Source organism: Hylobates moloch, unplaced genomic scaffold (genome assembly GCF_009828535.3).
Source record: "Hylobates moloch isolate HMO894 unplaced genomic scaffold, HMol_V3 SCAFFOLD_9, whole genome shotgun sequence".
In the NCBI taxonomy this organism is placed as follows: domain Eukaryota; kingdom Metazoa; phylum Chordata; class Mammalia; order Primates; family Hylobatidae; genus Hylobates; species Hylobates moloch.
The window spans coordinates 9,706,017-9,724,838 of NW_026652284.1; the positions used below are offsets into that span (position 1 = coordinate 9,706,017).

Here is an 18,822-nt window from a genome sequence, read left to right on the forward strand (position 1 = left end):
GGCTGGAGGCGCGGTTTCGCCATGTCGGCCAGGCTGGTCTCCAGCTCCTGACCTCCAGCGCTCTGCCCGCCTTGGCCTCCCGGGGTGCTGGGACTGCAGACGGAGGCTCGCTCATTCGATGCTCGGTGTTGCCCGGGCTGGAGTGCGGTGGCGTGGTCTTGGCTCGCTGCAGCCTCCGCCTCCCAGCCGCCTGCCTTGGCCTCCCAGGGTGCTGGGATTGCAGCCTCTGTCCGGCCGCCGCCCCGTATGGGAGGTGGGGAGCGTCTCTGCCTGGCCACCCATCGTCTGGGTTATGAGGAGCTCCTCTGCCCGGCCACCCCGTCTGGGAGGTGAGGAGTGCCTCTGCCCGGCCGCCACCCCGTCTAGGAAGTGAGGAACGTCTCTGCCTGGCTGCCCATCGTCTGGGATGTGAGGAGTGCCTTTGCCCGGCCGCCCGTTGTCTGGGATGTGAGGAGCGACTCTGCCCGGCCGCCCCGTCTGGGAACTGAGGAGCCCCTCTGCGCGGCCGCCCCGTCTGGGAAGTGAGGAGCGCCTCTGCCCGGCCACCCCGTCTGGGAAGTGAGCGCCTCTGCGCTGCCGCCCCGTCTGGGAAGTGAGGAGCGCCTCTGCGCGGCCGCCCCGTCTGGGAAGTGAGGAGCGCCTCTGCCCGGCCGCACCTTCTGGGATGTGAGGAGTGCCTCTGCGCAGCCGCCCCGCCTGGGAAGTGAGGAGCGCCTCTGCCCGGCCGCCCCATCTGGGAAGTGAGGAGCGCCCCTGCCCGGCCGCCCCGTCTGGGAAGTGAGGAGCGCCCCTGCGCGGCCGCCTCGTCTGGGAAGTGAGGAGCGCCTCTGCCCGGCCGCCCCTTCTGGGATGTGAGGGGCGCCTCTGCCCGGCCGCCCCGTCTGGAAAGTGAGGGGCGCCTCTGCCTGGCCGCCCCGTCTGGGAAGTGAGGAGTGCCTCTGCCTGGCCGCCCCGTCTGGGATGTGGGGAGCGCCTCTGCCCGGCCGCCCCGTCTTGGAGGTCTACCACAGAGGCCAGAAGCAATGTGGGGGCTGGATGTGGTGGCTCACGCCTGTAGTCCCAGTACTCTGGGAGGCTGAGGTGGGTTGATCACTTGAGGCTAGGAGACCAGCCTGGCCAACATGGCGAAACATATGAAAAATACAACTGTCAAACCAACCAACGAACCAAGCGACAACAAAACAGGTCTACCCTGGAGTCATACTCTAATTTTTTCTATTTTCCTCCCTTTCTGATCCTTTATCCCACTTTCTTTTTCTTCCTCTTCCTTCTCCTTCTTCTTTGTCAAATAGAGGATTGAGTTATTATCATTAATCCATACAAAGTCCCTCTCTCATTTATTTTCTTTAATTCCCACCCCCCCATTTCTATTCCCCGTCTTCCCATGTGCAACCTTCCTAATATGTTTGATATGCATCTTTTTGTTCGTATGTACTTTTAGAAAATGTTTATTGTTTTGTGTGCAAAAAAATAAAAAGATTCACGTTAAAAAAAAAAAAAAAATAGGCCGGGCGCGGTGGCTCACGCTTGTAATCCCAGCACTTTGGGAGGCCGAGGCAGGCGGATCACGAGGTCAGGAGATCGAGACCACGGTGAAACCCTGTCTCTACTAAAAATACAAAAAATTAGCCGGGTGTGGTGGCGGGCGCCTGTAGTCCCAGCTACTCGGAGAGGCTGAGGCAGGAGAATGGCATGAACCTGGGAGGCAGAGCTTGCAGTGAGCCGAGATCGCGCCACCGCACTCCAGCCTGGGAGACAGAGCAAGACTCCATCTCAAAAAAAAAAAATACAGGAAGACTTTAGTGGAGTCAAAATTTCCTTTGTGTTAACCAGGTTTCTGCCAATACAGTTTTCTCGTTATGTTAAGTGAAAGCTTAGCCTGAAAACAGAAATGTGAAGAGGCTTTCTTAGACAAGTTCAAAACATTTGCCTCACTTGAAAGAGTCAGTGTCATGAAACCTCAGCAGTGGTCCTGGGAGGTGCCACGTTATGGTTTGGAACTTAATGAAGGCAGCAGCATTGATAGAAATTTCTGTCAAATATCACCAAAGTCATAAATGCCCTCATTCTAAGAAGAGGGGTTTATTTAACTTCAGTATGGATGTATCCAGCCTCTGAAATGGGACAAATAAGCCCCACCCCTTCTAGGTACTTTGGCAAAAACAGGGACACAATAAAAGAGCAGACCTCTGGAGGCTGAGGCAGGAGAATCGCTTGAACCTGGGATGAGGAGGTTGCAGTGAGCTGAGATCACGCCACCGCACTCCAGCCTAGGTGACAAAAGCAAGACTGTCTCAAAAAAAAAAAAAAATCTCACAATGATAGAGTCAGTTCTCAAGTGGCATCTGTTGAAGCAGTGGATATTGTCACCCAGTATTAGAATATGTCTTAAACCAAATTAAAAATTTCCTTTACACAGAGTTTTATGGACACATGAAGGGTTTCCTCCTGTGCCCAGGGAGCTCAAGAACTATAGAAAGGCCTTCATTGTCCATCATTTCTGTTCCTGTTTGGGTCACTTGGTGGCTTTGTCTTTGACTTGTTAGTTGTTTCTCTATCTTCTGTGTCTTTGTAGAGAATTTTCTTGACCCACACTCACTGCCTCAAAGACTAGACATTTGAGAGAGTATTAAGTACTTGAAGAAGACTCAGATCTAGAAGCAGCTACGTTAGATGATCAGACCTCATACACTGCCACTTGGAAGATGAGGTGTGGTCATGGGGTTCAGTTTCAGAAATGTGTTCTCTCTGTTGATCGTTTCTGGAGGAAGAAACATGGGGATGTGTTTAGAGGGAGGATATGCCAGCTACTTGCCATAGGAAGTCTAGAAAAGGCAGCCATAGTGAGGTCACTATTTCAAAAGGAGTAGGAAGGAATGTATTGGGCAGGAAAGAGTGTGCACAGACTCTTCTAGGTGAATCAGGTGAGCTGTGTTCTATCTGCGGAGAACTAGTGATGGTGGGGCAGACCAGACATCTTCCCCTCCACTTGTCATAGGGGTCTGAGAAGGGAAACATGGGGCAGAATTGGGAATCGATCTGTAACACTGCTTTTAAACTAAGTGCCATATTTCACATTAGACTTGCAGAACTGGAAGATTTAATGTCAATTAGAGTTAATGTTTTACCAGTAGAAAAAAAACGATATTAGAACAACAACAACAAAACAGTTTGTGGGTATCTATTAAGTTTCCGTTTGTTATATAAATGTAAGATTAATTTTTCAAATGGCCTTTTTTTTAAAGCTAACAAATGGTATTTGGCTGGCTCTAGTGTTAACAATTTATTCTCTTTTACTGAAACATCAGTTAAGAATAACCTCGTATTCTTTTATTTAAAATAAGGCTCTCGGCCGGCACAGTGGCTCACACCTATAATCAGCACTTTGGGAGGCCGAGGTGGGCAGATCGCTTGAGGTCAGGAGTTTGAGACCAGCCTGGCCAACATGGTGAAACCCCTCCTCTGCTAAAAATAGAAAAATTAGCTGGTGTAGTGGTGCGTGCCTATAATCCCAGCTACTCAGGAGGCTGAGTCAAGAGAATCGCTTGAACCCAGAAGGCAGAGGTTGCAGTGAGCTGAGATTGCGCCACTGCACTCCAGCCTGGGTGACAGAGTGAAACTCCGTCTCAAAAATAAAATAAGGCTCTCTATACTTAAACCCTTCTACCATTAATCCCCTTAGATATATCTGTGGCGTTTCTGAGGCGTAGCAGCACTGGATTGAATGATGTTTAGCCCTCTTGTGATGTGAAGATCGAAGCTGACAAATTACCGAACATTGACTTCCTGCTGTCATCACTAACTGACAGGAGAGCTTACTTAGTCTTTCTTCTTTCAGTTTCTGTCCATACTCACTTATCCATTTCATCTTAATCCCTTGGATTGACCTTACTATTTTTATGTTTATAGACAGAGGCAGCCTTGTCAAAACAAAATTAAAAAAAGCACGACTGGCCAGGTGCAGTGGTTCACGCCTGTAATCCCAGCACTTTGGGAGGCCGAGTTGGGCAGATCATCTGAGGTCAGGAGTTCGAGACCAGCCTGACCAACATGGTGAAACCCTGTCTCTACTAAAAATACAAAAATTAGCCAGGCGTGGTGGCAGGCGCCTGTAATCCCAGCTACTCGGAAGGCTGAGGCAGGAGAATCACTTGAACCCAGGAGGCAGAGGTTGCAGCGACCCAAGATTGTGCCACTGCACTCCAGCATGGGCAACAGAGCAAAATTCTGCCTCAAAAAAAAAAAAAAAAAAAAAGCACAACTAAGTGTTCCTTAATGATAGGTGGGGTTGGGAGCAAGAGGATGGGGACCTATCTTTTCCTTCTAGGAAATAAGAGTTCCTCTCTGTTATTAGAGTTTGATAAATTGAAAGTGTCCATTGGTTGGCATACAGTTCTTTAGGATGATTGACAGTGGCAGTACCTGGACTAAGGTGACTTTAGCTTGTTTTGGATGATTCCGTCTTGTCTTTCTGACCTTAGGACCTTCTACCGCTTTGAGGCTGTGTGGGATAGCTCTCTGCATAACTCCCTTCTTCTGAACCGAGTGACACCCTATGGAGAAAAGATCTACATGACCTTGTCGGCCTACCTAGAGGTGAGGAGACTCGGAACTTCAGTTGATGCCAACAGTCAGCCCTGAACAGTGCAGGTTACAGCAGGAAGTGGTCAGTGAAGATTCCACTTGTTTTGTCCTCTTTCTTCCTCCACATCCTTAAGTTTTTCATTTTATTATACTTTGCTAACTCTTCTGATTATATTAGATTCTATTCCTGGGTTCTGTTTACTCAAAAAATCACATGACTTTCATTCCAGCTTCAGCTTTAGTAGCCTAATCACCATTGTTTGAAGAATGTGTGATTTTTAAGAAAATGTCACCTCTTGTTTTTGTAGTTGTGGACAGAGTGTAATAGTGGTTAACAGCCCAGACCCAAGACCCAGCCTGTCGGTTCAAATCCCTGTGCTACCACTTACTTCCTCTATGTCCTTGGAGAAACTCTTTGCCTCAGTTTCCTCACCTATCAGGAGAAACAACATTTGCCTCAGATAAAAATAAATGCATCTCTAAGGAGTACTACCTACTCTTGCACATATTATCCATTGGGTGGCTGTTGAAATAATTGGTGGAGCTGAAATCCTTCAGTTCTCACAACTGGGACTAGCTTTCCAAATACATTCATGTATAGACTCTAGTCACAGTATTCTGCCTGCACTTCATCAGCACCTACCCTGTCTGCTTTCAGCTGGATCATTGCATCCAGCCGGCTGTCATCACCAAGGATGTGTGCATGGTCTTCTACTCCCGAGATGCCAAGATCTCACCACCACGCTCTCTGCGTAGCCTCTTTGGCAGTGGCTACTCAAAGTCACCAGATTCGTAAGTTTTTCACACAAGTTAGCTTCCAGTTTGTTCAGTACAACAGAATCATTAGTCCTTAAGTATTCTCAGCTTACTGTCTCACGGTTAGTTTACAGTTTATGAACCATTTTGGTAACTGACACCTGAAATGTACTGACTTGCATGCTGACATTTAATAAAATGTTGATGGATGGATGAGTTATGAGGGAAGAAAGGAATATTACATTGTGAACACGTCTAAAACAATTTTGCAAAGAGTAAATTTGCAAAGACTTTTAAATGTCATCATTATTATTTCTAACAGAGTACCATTGAAATTTTCTTCTTTTTAAGATTTGTTATGCATATTTAAGGCGTACAAAATATGTCAGGAATAATACAGTGAAGGCCAGACACAGTGGCTCATGTCTGTAATCCCAGCACGTTGTGAGGCCGAGGACAGAGAATTGCCTAAGCCTAGGAGTTTGAGACCAGCCTGGGCAACACAGACCCCATCTCCACAGAAAATTTTAAAATTACCCAGGTGTGATGACACACGCCTGTAGTCCCAGCTACTCAGGAGGCTGAGGTGGGAGGATCACTTGAGCTTGGGAGGTTGAGGCTGCAGTGAGCCATGATAGAACCACTGCATTCCAGCCTGGGTGGAACAGTGAGACCCTGTCTCAAAATTTAAAAAAAGGAAAAGAAAGAAAAAGGAAAAAAAAAAAAAAAAAAACAATATAATGAATGCCTGTGTATCACCGCCCAGCTTAAAAATAAGTGTTACTAATACAATAGAAGGTATTATACCTCCTACTACTCACAGTCCCCAGAAGTTGTTGATTATCGTTTCATTCTAGTCATTGTTTCTCTCATATCTTCTCTCTTATAATAAGAAAAGACAAATTTTTAGTTTTCACATTTATATTTTAAATTTTCTAGTTTATCATTCAATTATATTCACCCTATTGAAATAGTGTTTAAAAGATAGAGATGAGGTGGGGGCGTGGTGGCTTATGCCTATAATCTCAGCACTTTTTGATGCCTACAATCTCAGCACTTTCTGATGCCAAGGTGGAAGGATCACTTGAGGCCGGGAGTTCAAGACCAGCCTGGGCAACATAGTGAGACCCTATCTCTACAAAAAAATTTAAAAATTAGCCGGGTATAGTGGTGCATGCCTGAAGTCCTAACTACTCAGGAGGCTGAGGCAGAAGGATCACATTAGTCCAGGAGTTCGAGGCTGCAGCAAGTTGTGATTGCATCACTGCACTCCAGCCTGGGTGACACAGGGAAACCCTATCTCTAAAAAAATAAAATTGAGATGAAAGCAGACTCCTCTAGGAAAAGTTATGCTACTTAAGTTCAAAATAAGAGCGGTGACAAATAAGAAATGCCTATAATTATATTTGAGTCCCTGCAGAGAAGACACTATTTTAAGTAGCAGAAATTGAAATTTTCCTGTTTTTGTGCTGTAAGAGATTAAACAATTGTTTTATTTTCTTCAAATAGGAATCGAGTCACTGGCATTTACGAACTGAGCTTATGCAAAATGTCAGACACAGGTAGTCCAGGTAAGCTCTTGGCGGATTGAGGAGGTAATAGTTATCTTTGTGTATGTTTCAAGTATCCTGTATTTAGGCTGGCTGGGCACAGTGGCACACACCTGTAATCCCAGCACTTTGGGAGGCCAAGGCGGGCGGATCACCTGTGGTCAGGAGTTGGAGACCAGCCTGGCCAACATGGTGAAACCCCATCTCTACCAAAAATACAAGAATTAGCAGGGTGTGGTGGCGTGTGCCTGTAATCCTAGCTACTTGGGAGGCTGAGGCAGGAGACTTGCTTGAACCCAGGAGGCGGAGGTTGCAGTGAGCTGAGATTGTGCCACTGCACTTCAGCCTGCCTGGGCAACAGAGTGAGACTCCATCTCAAAAAAAAATAAGTAAATAAAAAATATACTGTATTTAAAAACTGGAGATTCTACCCAAGTAGGATAGATATAAAACCTTTTAGAAACCATGTGTGTTTTACAAGCCAGTTTGGTTGAGGAGGGGTGGTAGGAGTTACCTTTTTCAGAGTTGCAACATTGTTTGGTTTATGATGTACAATTGTATTAAAATTGTATCACAATATCACTAGGCTATGAGTAAAATTTGAGTTAAAAAATTCATGTGGGCTGGGCCCAGTGGCTCATGCCTGTAATCCCAACACTTTGGGAGGCCGAGGTGGGTGGATCATGAGGTCAGAAGTTTGAGACCAGCCTGGCCAATATGGTGAAACCCTGTCTCTACTAAAAATACAAAAATTAGCTGGGCATGGTGGCATGCGCCTGTGGTCCCAGCTACTCAGGAGGCTGAGGCAGAAGAATCACTTGAACCTGGGAGGCGGAGGTTGCAGTGAGCCAAGTTTGCGACACTGCGCTCCAGCCTGGGTGACAGAGCGAGACTCCGTCTCAAAAAAAAAAAAATTCATGTGAATTTGAATGAATTTGGTTTAGAAAACTTCATAATCATTTCTCTCCCCACTTTAGCCCAAAGATGACTTAGTAGTATAACTTTATAGATGCTATCAGACTGCAATTTAAATTTCCCATGTTTTAGAAAGTCAAATTATTGGCCGTGCACGGTGGCTCACACCTATAATCCCAGCACTTTGGGAGGCCAAGGCGGGTGGATCACCTGAGTCCAGGAGTTCAAGAGCAGCCTGACCAACATGGTGAAACCCCCCTTTCTACCAGAAATACAAAAATTAGCCAGGTGTGGTGGCATATGCCTGTAATCCCAGCTACTCAGGAGGCTGAGGCATGAGAATTGCTTGAACCTGGGAGGCAGAGGTTACAGTGAGCCAAGATTGTGCCACTGCACTGCAGCCTAGGTGACAGAGTAAGACTCAGTCTCAAAGAAAAAAAGAAAAAAAATCAAATTATTAAGTCAGATTTGTTCTGTATTCTTTTAAATGTGTTTTTAAACTGCTGTTGTTCCTCTAGCTAGGTGGAGTTAAGCAGCACCTAGCATTTCTATGTTTGTAAACTGAAACATGAACAAAAGTTAAGGTTTTCTAATAGCATTTGATTAATGTGAGTTTGAGTCATTTTACAGAATATACATGGAAAACAAGTCAGGGCCCACAGGCAAGACTTAGATAAGTAAAGAAGACTTTGAGCATGAATCCAAGTAGCACCTAATTATTATAATATCCAGATAGTTCCTTGAGCAATTTTTTAAATTAATATAAATTCATGTATTTAATATGTAAAACCAGTATAATACTAAAAAAAATTAACAGGAAATAATAGAGGCTAAAGCTCTCTGTCATCTGTCAGCCAGTGAGCTACTGTGTGTATGTGTGTGTGTGTTCCCTTCCGTCTTTTTTAAAATTTTTATTTTTAGGGACAGGATCTTTTTTTTTTTTTTTTTTTGAGACAGAGTCTCACTCTGTCGCCCAGGCTGGAGTGCAGTGGTGCTATCTCGGCTCACTGCAAGCTCCGCCTCCCAGGTTCATGCCATTCTCCTGCCTCAGTCTCCCAAGTAGCTGGGACTACAGGTGCCCATCACCACGCCCGGCTAATTTTTTTGTATTTTTAGTAGAGGCGGGGTTTCACCATGTTGGCCAGGATGGTCTCGATCTCCTGACCTTGTGATCCACCCGCCTTGGCCTCCCAAAGTGCTAGGATTACAGGCATGAGCCACTGCGCCCAGCTTAGGTACAGGATCTTACTGTTGCTCAGGCTGGAGTGCTGTGGTGTGATCAGAGCTCACTGCAGCCTCCAACTCCTGGGCTCATGCCACTACACCTGGCCAATTTTTTAATTTTTGGTAGAGACAGGGTCTTACTGTGTTGCCCAGGCTGGTCTTGAACTCCTGGGCTCAAGTGGTTCTACTACCTTGGCCTCCCAAAGTGCTGAGATTACAGCATGAGCCACTGTGCCTGGCCTTCCCCCTTGTTTCATGTAGGTATATTTTTATTTATTTGCAATCATAGTGTATAGACTTTTTTTTTTTTTTTTTAAGACAGAATCTTGCTCTGCCGCCTAGCCTGGAGTGCAGTGGCGTCATCTTGGCTCACTGCAACCTCTGCCTCCCGGGTTCAAGCGATTCTCCTGCCTCAGCCTCCTGAGTAGCTGGGTTTGCAAGCACCTGCCACCACGCCCGGCTAATTTTTGTATTTTTAGTAGAGATGGGGTTTCACTATGTTGGCCAGGCTGGTCTCGAACTCCTGACCTAGGTGAGAGCCCACCTCAGCCTCCGAAAGTGCTGGGATTACAGGCGTGAGCCATCACACCCGGCCCCATAGTGCATAGACTATTACAGACTATTTAATATTTCTATATTTTCACCTAACATCATAATTTTATCATTTTCTTAAATTGCATCCCAGTCTTCATAATTATCAAAGAATGTAAAACTCAGTTTTTAAAAACTTTCAGTTGCTTTGGTATTTAAACAAAATCCCATATATCTTGAGACCAAACTGTCTTAGTTTGCTACGTATAAGAATTATTAATTCATGGCCAGGTGCAGTGGCCCACGCCTGTAATCCCAGCACTTTGGGAGGCCAAGGCGGGCAGATCATGAGGTCAGGAAATCGAGACCATCCTGGCTAACACAGTGAAACCTGGTCTGTACTAAAAATACAAAAAATTAGCTGTGCATGGTGGCGGGCACCTGTAGTCCCAGCTACTCGGGAGGCTGAGGCAGGAGAATGGCATGAACCCGGGAGGCGGAGCTTGCAGTGAGCTGAGATCACACCACTGCACTCCAGCCTGGGCGACAGAGCGAGACTCCGTCTCAAAAAAAAACAAACAAAAAAATTATTAATTCGTTTTGACCTAAACTTGGAATTGAATTTTTTTCTGAAACAAAAACTTGTTTGCGGCCGGGCACGGTGGCTCACGCTTATAATCCCAGCACTTTGGGAGGCCGAGGCGGGCGAATCACGAGGTCGGGAGATTGAGACCACGGTGAAACCCTGTCTCTACTAAAAATACAAAAAATTAGCCGGGCGTGGTGGCGGGCGCCTATAGTCCCAGCTCCTCGGAGAGGCTGAGGCAGGAGAATGGCGTGAACCCGGGAGGCGGAGCTTGCAGTGAGCCGAGATTGCGCCACTGCACTCCAGCCTGGGTGACAGAGCGAGACTCCGTCTCAAAAAAAAAAAAAAACTTGTTTCCTCTTCTCTTAGGCATGCAGAGAAGGAGAAGAAAAATCTTAGATACATCAGTGGCATATGTGCGGGGAGAAGAGAACTTAGCAGGCTGGCGGCCCCGTGGAGACAGCCTCATCCTTGAGCACCAGTGGGAGCTGGAGAAGCTGGAGCTCCTACATGAGGTATCCAGGGGCAGGGTTGCTCAGATGCAAGAACTCTTGGACAAGATTGCCAAAGTATCAGTCTTCCTCCCCCCTGCTGCATGTGATCATAGCTTTTCACTTTTCTCTCCTGAGATCTTAACTAGCTTTGTGTTTGCTATAGCAGTAGTATTGATCTTCTCAGGTGGAAAAAACCCGCCACTTTTTGCTGCTGCGTGAGAGACTTGGTGACAGCATCCCCAAATCCCTGAGCGACTCGTTATCCCCCAGCCTCAGCAGTGGGACCCTCAGCACCTCCACCAGTATCTCCTCTCAGATCTCAACCACCACCTTTGAAAGCGCCATCACACCCAGTGAGAGCAGTGGCTACGATTCAGCAGACATCGAAAGCCTGGTGGACCGAGAGAAAGAGCTGGCTACCAAGGTGTGAATCCCTTCCTTTTTGCTGAACGTCTTCCCACAAGGCTCCACAAACTAGCCTCTCAGTTTATTCATTTTCAACACCTTTGTTCGAGGTGTTTGAAGGCCTGTGATAATACTGTGAATGTAGAAATAAAAAGATGCAGTTCTTACCCTCAACAAGCTTACAGGGCCAGGCACAGTGCCTCATGCCTGTTATCCCACCACTTTGGGAGGCTGAAGCAAAGGGATTGCTTGAGCCCAGGAGTTAAAGACAAGCCCAGGCTAACATAGTGAGACCTTGTCTCTACAAAAACAAAAATTAGGCCCTGCGTGGTGGCTCACGCCTGTAATCCTAGCACTTTGCAGGGCTGAGGCAGGTGGATTACCTGAGGTCTGGAATTCAAGACCAGCCTGGCCAACATGGTGAAACCCTATCTCTACAAAAAATACAAAAATTAGCCAGGCGTGGTGGTGGGTGCCTGTAATTCCAGCTACTCAGGAGGCTGAGGCAGGAGAATTGCTTGAACTCGGGAGGTGGAGATTGCAGTGAGCCGAGATAGCTCCACTGCACTCCAGCGTGAGCAACAGAGTGACACTCTATCTCAAAAAATAAAATAAAATAATAAAATATTTAAAAATTAAAAAATATAAAGGTTACAGAATATTAGGTCACAAGCATATAATAGAGGTGTGTGTTTCAAATGCTATGGGAGTCAGAGGAGAAGTGTCTATAGTGGGGAGCTCATGAGCTGACCTTGGAAGGATGTGCAGGAGGGAGGCAGGGGTGTCCTGCATGATCAGTCTTGGGGAATTCATGTGGGACTGGAACAGGAGGTGTGGAGTGAAGAATCTTGTATACTGCACTGAAGAGTTTAGCGTGGATGATAGGAGCAAGGCAGAAATATTTTAAACAGGTATTTGTGTTTAAGAAAGATTTCCGACCAGGCACGGTGGCCCACTCATGTAATCCCACCACTTTGAGAGGCCGAGGTGGGTGGATCACAAGGTCAGGAGATCGAGACCATCCTGGCCAACATGGTGAAACCCGTGTCTACTAAAAATACAAAAATTAGCCGAACGTGGTGGCATGCGCCTGTAGTCCCAGCTACTAAGGAGGCTGAGGCAGGAGAATCGCTTGAACCCTGGAGGCGGTGGTTGCAGTGAGCCGAGATCGCGCCACTGCACTCCAGCCTGAGCAACAGAGTGAGATGCCGTCTCAAAAAAAAAAAAAGATTTCTCTGGCAGCAATAAAGAGAATGGATTGATGGTGAAGAGATATGCTGAGGAAGGGAGAATTCTTTATTACAGTAATCCGATGAGAAATGATAAAAGCTTTTTAAAATTTTTTTTTTTTTTGAGATGGAGTCTCACTCCAGTCACATAGGCTGGGATGCAGTGGTGTGATCTTGGCTCACTGCAACCTCCACTTCCCAGGTTCAAGCGATTCTCCTTCCTCAGCCTCCCAAGTAGCTTGGAGTACAGGCATGTGCCACCACACCTGGCTAATTTTTGTATTTTTAGTAGAGATGGAGTTTCACCATGTTGGCCAGGCTGGTCTTGAACTCCTGACCTCAGGTGATCCACCCGCCTCAGCCTCCCAAAGTGCTAGGATTACAGGTGTGTGGACACCCAGCCAGATAAAAGCTTTTTAAAGAAGGCAGAGGTGGCCAGGTACGGTGACGCACGCCTGTAATCCCAGCACTTTGGGAGGCTGAGGCAGGCAGATTGTGAGGTCAAGAGATCACTATGGTGTTTTTATTTTTTATTTTTATTTTTATTAAATTTTTTTTTTTTTGAGATGGAGTCTTGCTCTGTGGCCCACACTGGAGTGCAGTGGCGCGACCTCGGCTCACTGCAGCCTTCACCTCCCAGGTTCAAGTGGTTCTTCTGCCTCAGCCTCCTGAGTAGCTGGGATTATAGGTGTGCGCCACCATGCCCAGCTCATTTTTTGTAGGTTTTTTTTTTTTGGAGAGGGGATAGTGTCTCACTCTGCTTCCAGACTAGAGTGCAGTGGTATGATCTCGGCTCACTGCAACCTCCACTTCCCAGGTTCACGTGATTCTCCTTCCTCAGCCTCCCGAGTAGCTGGGATTACAGGCACCCACCATGATGCCCAGCTAATTTTTGTATTTTTAGTAGTGATGGGGTTTCACCATGTTGGTCAGGATGATCTCGATCTCCTGACCTCGTGATCCACCTGCCTCAGCCTCCCAAAGTGCTGGGATTACAGGCATGAGCCATCACACCCAGCCAAAACCATGGTGTTTTTAGTAATTCACTTTGGTAATCTTGAGAAAGGCTTTTTTAAGCCACTTGCTTTATCTTTATTAGACATACATAGAACTTCCCTTGCTATATACTTAGTTCTAATTTCTAGAGCTGTTTGGGCAACATCGGAGCTGCACTGTGGATTTAGGATTTGTTATTTCCCCTCCTGCCTTGCATCCAGGGCTTCATTTAGTCATTGAGGTTTTTGTTTGTTTGTTTTTAAATTTACTGGTTTATTAGAAAGGACAGTGCAAAGGAGACCAATGCATTGAACAGCAGATGGACGAATGCATAGGGAGAAGAGATGTGGAGCTTCCATGCCCTCCCCAGGAACTCAGCCCTTCAGGAGCCTCCATGTGGTCAGCTATCCCGAGGCTCCTGGCTGTTGACATTTTATGTTCAGCTTGCACTTTTCTTTCTCTTCTTTAGTGCCTGCAACTTCTCACCCACACTTTCAACAGAGAATTCAGCCAGGTGCACGGCAGCATCAGTGACTGTAAGGTGAGCACATTGACTGTAATTTTTAGCCAGTGTGTTGATAACTGATTTCTCCACAGCAGCCCACATTACCTATTCCTGGTTTTTGCTGCTTTTAAGCAACTGGTCATGGGCATAGCATTGTATTTGAAAATTTATGACATACTGCTCTGGTATTCATTCTGATTTTTCAGAGTCTGAACACTGACTTCTGAAGATAAAAGGACTCCTTTGTGTCTCTTAGAGTGATTATCAGATGGGAAACATTTTGGCTTTTTCATGACTACTTTGGAGGAGAATATTCTATAGGGAGGTGGTATGTTATTCTATGCCAGGGTACAAGGAAACCCTGAGGTTCCTGGTGGCATAAAGTTTTATTGACTTCAACAAAGAGTGAAGTAAACACTTCAGAGAATTTCTGTGTTATTCACTCAATTCTAGTCAGCTTGACCTTAAACCTTCCCAGCTCATTCCTGCCTTGGGGTCTTTGCACACCTACTGTTTCTTTGCCTGGACTTGCCTTTCTCCAGGTATTGCCATGGTTGGCTCCCTTACGTCTTTCATTTTTCTACTCCATTATCACCTCCTGTGAGTGGACTTGTTAACACCTGATAATAAATCTGACAGGTGTCTGAAACTTTCTACCCACCCTTCTTTCCTGCTTTATTTTTTGCTATAGCACTAATTACTACCTGATGCTTTTTAAAGTGTTTGTTGAGTGGTTTATTGTCTGTCTTAAGCTCCAGGGAGGCAGATCCTCTGCCATATTATTAGAACAATGCCTAGTACATGGAAGGCGCACCACTGTAATACCACTCATATTAATTCAGGGGCTGGGTGTGGTGGCGCATACCTGTAATCCCAGCACTTTGGGAGGCCAAGATGAGAGGATCGCTTGAGGCCAATAGGTTGAGACCAGCCTGGGCAATATAGCACAAATACCCTATCTCTACAAAAACATTTTTGAAAAATTAGCCAAATGTGGTGGTACACAACTATAGTCCTAGCTACTCAGGAGGCCAGGGCAGGATTGCCTGAGCCCAGGAGTTTGAGGCTGCAGTGAGGTATGATTGTGCCATTGCACCCCAACCTGTGTGACAGTATTTTTTTGTCTCTTAATAATAATGGACCGGGGGGCCAGCTGCGGTGGCTCATGCCTGTAATCCCAACACTTTGGGAGGCCGAGGCGGGCAGATCACCTGAGGTCGGGAGTTTGTGACCAGCTGACCAACATGGAGAAACCCCATCTCTACTAAAAATACAAAATTAGCCGGGTGTGGTGGCGCATGCCTGTAATACCAGCTACTCAGGAGTCTGAGGCAGGAGAATTGCTTGAACCTGGGAGGTGGAGGTTGCGGTGAGCGAAGATCGCGCCATTGCACTCCAGCCTGGGCAACAAGAGTGAAACTCCACCTCAAAAAGGAAAAAAAAACAAAAAAACAAAAAAACAAAATAATGGGCCAGGCATGGCGGCTCATGCCTGTAATCCCAAAACTTTGGGAGGCCGAGGTGGGTGGATCATCTGAGGTTGGGAGTTTGAGACCAGCCTGACCAACATGGAGAAACCCCGTCTCTACTAAAAATACAAAATTAGCTGGGCATGGCGGCACATGCCTGTAATCCCAGCTACTCAGGAGGCTGTGGCAGGAGAATTGCTTGAACCCGGGAGGTGGAGGTTGCGGTGAGTCGAGATCGCACCACTGCACTCCAGTCTGGGCGACAGAGCGAGACTTTTTGTCTCTCCAAAAATAAATAAGTAAATAAAGATAATGCAGGAGAGGCCGGTGACTGTGGCTCACATCTGTAATCCTGCCAGCTTGGGAGGTCAAGGTCGATGGATCTCTTGAGGCCAAGAGTTCAAGACCAGCCTGGGCAATATGACAAAAACCCCATCTCCACAAAAAAATACAAAAATTAGTTGGGTGTGGTGGTGTGCACCTGTAGTCCCAGCTACTCAGGAAGCTGAGATGGGAGGATCACTTGAGTACTGGAGGCTGAGGCTACAGTGAGCCAACATCGCACCACTGCACTCCAGCCTGGTAGACATAGCAAGACCTTATCTCGAAAAAGAAAATAATAATAATAATAATAATAATGCAGGAGGGCAGTCGGAACATAAAAAACCAACCTTGCCCCTTTTATAAATGTCTTGATTCTTAGTGTGGCACTTAGGCCATAAAATATTTGTGGGCTTGTTTTTTTTCTTTTTTGAAACTATTTTCACCAGTTGTGGTGGTACACGCTTGTAGTCCCAGGTATTTAGGAAGCCAGGGCACAGGAGGATCGCTGGAGCCCAGGAGTTGGAGGCCACAGGAAGCTAGGATTGCATCACTGCCCTCCAGCCTGGGCAATAGAGCAAGGCCTTGTCTCTTAAAATTTTATTTATGTATTTATTTATTGATAAATAATAATTGTATGTATAGGCTTGTTTTCTTAAATGACCTTCTGAAACAAGATGTATCAAAGTGAGGCTCTGGTTGTTGAAACTCCCTATTGTTATTGTAGAGGCAGCTTTTTTCAGCTGAATGTAACTTGTAGTGTTCGGTTTGCTTCCAGTTGTCTGATATCTCTCCAATTGGACGGGATCCCTCTGAGTCCAGTTTCAGCAGTGCCACCCTCACTCCCTCCTCCACCTGTCCCTCTCTGGTAGACTCTAGGAGCAACTCTCTGGATCAGAAGTAAGTACCCAGATTTCACTGAGAGAAGTCAATCTGCGAACCAAGGTAAATGTCAACCTTCCTCTAGCTCAATGGTTCTTGACTGAAGGCAGCACCTTCCCCCTAGGCAGCATTTGGAAATGTGTGGGAGCCTTTTTGGCTATCACAGTGACTGGAGAGGTGCTAGCTACTGGCATCTCTTCACATCATAGCTTACTAACCTTCTGCATCATCAACTCATCCTGACTGTCGTCTTCATCCCTTTCTGCTAGTTTTGTCCTCCATTCCTACCCCTGCTTGTCTCCCCAGTCATAATACCAGACATAGGAAGTGCTATCTTGGGAAAAATATTTTGAAACTGTTTTGGAAAAAAATATTTTGGTTCCACAGCAAATTATATAGGTAAGAAAAATAAAGACAAGGCCAGGTGAAGTGGCTCCCAGCACTTTGGGATGCCAAGGCAGGAGGATTGCTTGAGGCTGGGAGTTCGAGACCAGGCTGGGCAACATAGCGATATGCCGTCTCTACAAACAATAAATAAGATAGCCAGGCGTGGTGGTCTGTGCCTGTGGTCCCAGCTACTCGGGAGGCTGAAGTGGGAGGATCGCTTGAATCCAGGAGTTCAGGGTTGCAGTGAGGTTTTATTATTGCACCACTGCATTCCACCCTGGGCGACAGAGCAAGACCCTGTCCCTAAAAAAAAAAAAGGAAAGAAAAAGACAAATTTAGTCTCGAGTCCATGATTCATCATCATAATCCATTCTTTGCAACACACCCTCTTGTGCATCTCCATCAATTATGCCCACCAGGTTATCATCCACCTGTCTATCTTATTGTACCAACTCTGACACAGGCAAAGGTGGCTGGAGAAAATAACACAACCAGGTAATTTCATTAAATTTAGGATGCCACAGACTGTAGGGACTATTCTGTACCACTAAGAAAAGAAGAAAAAGCACTGACAACTAACTTAAGCATGCCATCAATTATAAGATGAATCCCAATTTAAGAAATGGTGGCTGAGTGCAGTGGCTCATACCTGTAATCCCAGCACTTTCGGGGGCTGAGGTGGGAGGATTGCTTCAGCCCACAAGTTTGAGACCAGCCTGGGCAACATAGGGAGACCCCCATCTCTACAAAAAATAAATAAAATAGTTGGACATGATGGCATGCGCCTGTGGTTCCAGCTACTCAGGAGGCTCAGTTGGGAGGGTTGCTTGAGCCCGGGAGGTTGAGGCTACAGTGAGCCATGGTTGCACCATTGCACTCCAGCCTGGGTGACAGAGCAAGAAATCAGCCAGGCATAGGGGCATGTACCTGTAATCCCAGCTACTGGGGAGGCTGAGGCAGGAAGATTGGTTGAACCTGGGGGGCAGAGGTTGCAATGAGCTGAGATTGCACTGCTGCGTGCCAGCTCGGGTGACAGAGCGAGACTCTATTTCTTTTTTTTTTTGAGACGGAGTCTCGCTCTATTGCCCAGGCTGGAGTGCAGTGGCACAATCTCGGCTCACTGCAAGCTCCCGCCTCCCAGGTTCATTCCATTCTCCTGCTTCAGTCTCCCAAGTAGCTGGGACTACAGGTGCCCGCCACTACACCCAGCTAATTTTTTATTTTATTTTATTTTATTTATTTATTTTTGAGACGGAGTTTTGCTCTCGTTGCCCAGGCTAGATTGTAGTGGCGCAATCTCGGCTCACTGCAACCTCCGCCTTCCGGTTTCAAGTGATTCTCCTGCCTCAGCCTCTAAAGTAGCTGAGATTACAAGGCGCCCACCACCATGCCCAGCTATTTTTTTTGTATTTTTAGTAGAGATGGGGTTTCACCATTTTGGTCAGGCTAGTCTCGAACTGCTGACCTCGTGATCCACCTGCCTCGGCCTCCCAAAGTGCTGGGATTACAGGCATGAGCCACCGCACCCGGCCACACCCAGCTAATTTTTTGTAGTTTTAGTAGAGATGGGGTTTCACCATGTTAGCCAGGATGGTCTCGGTCTCCTGACCTCATGATCTGCCAGCCTCAGCCTCCCAAAGTGCTGGGATTACAGGCATGAGCCACTGCGCCCGGCCTTTTTTTTTTTTTGAGACAGAGTCTCACTCTGTCACCCAGGCTGGAGTGCTGCAACCTCTGCCTCCCAAGTTCAAGCAATTCTCGTGCCTCAGCCTCCTGGGTATCTGGGATTACAGGCGCCTGCCACCACGCCCAGCTAATTTTTGTATTTTTAGTAGAGATGGGGTTTCGCCATGTTGGTCAGGCTGGTCTCAAACTCCTGACCTCAGGTGATCTGCCCACCTCAGCCTCCCAAAGTGCTGGGATTACAGGTGTGAGCCACTGCACCCGGCTAACTCGATTTCAAAAAAAAAAAAAGAATGAAGTATAAA

At 46.6% G+C, this 18,822-nt stretch overlaps 1 protein-coding gene across 12 annotated transcripts in view; it reads left to right on the plus strand.

Moving 5' to 3' along the window:
- Window positions 1-18,822, plus strand: part of KIF1B (kinesin family member 1B) — a 170,583-nt gene that overhangs the window by 143,777 nt on the left and 7,984 nt on the right. For all 12 annotated transcript variants that reach the window (XM_058443749.1, XM_032758878.2, XM_032758879.2 and 9 more), the window contains 7 exons: window positions 4,482-4,596; window positions 5,243-5,376; window positions 6,850-6,911; window positions 10,516-10,661; window positions 10,825-11,064; window positions 13,740-13,811; window positions 16,344-16,465. In XM_058443749.1, coding sequence (XP_058299732.1) covers window positions 4,482-4,596; window positions 5,243-5,376; window positions 6,850-6,911; window positions 10,516-10,661; window positions 10,825-11,064; window positions 13,740-13,811; window positions 16,344-16,465 — 891 coding nt within the window. The remainder of the gene's footprint in view (window positions 1-4,481; window positions 4,597-5,242; window positions 5,377-6,849; window positions 6,912-10,515; window positions 10,662-10,824; window positions 11,065-13,739; window positions 13,812-16,343; window positions 16,466-18,822) is intronic.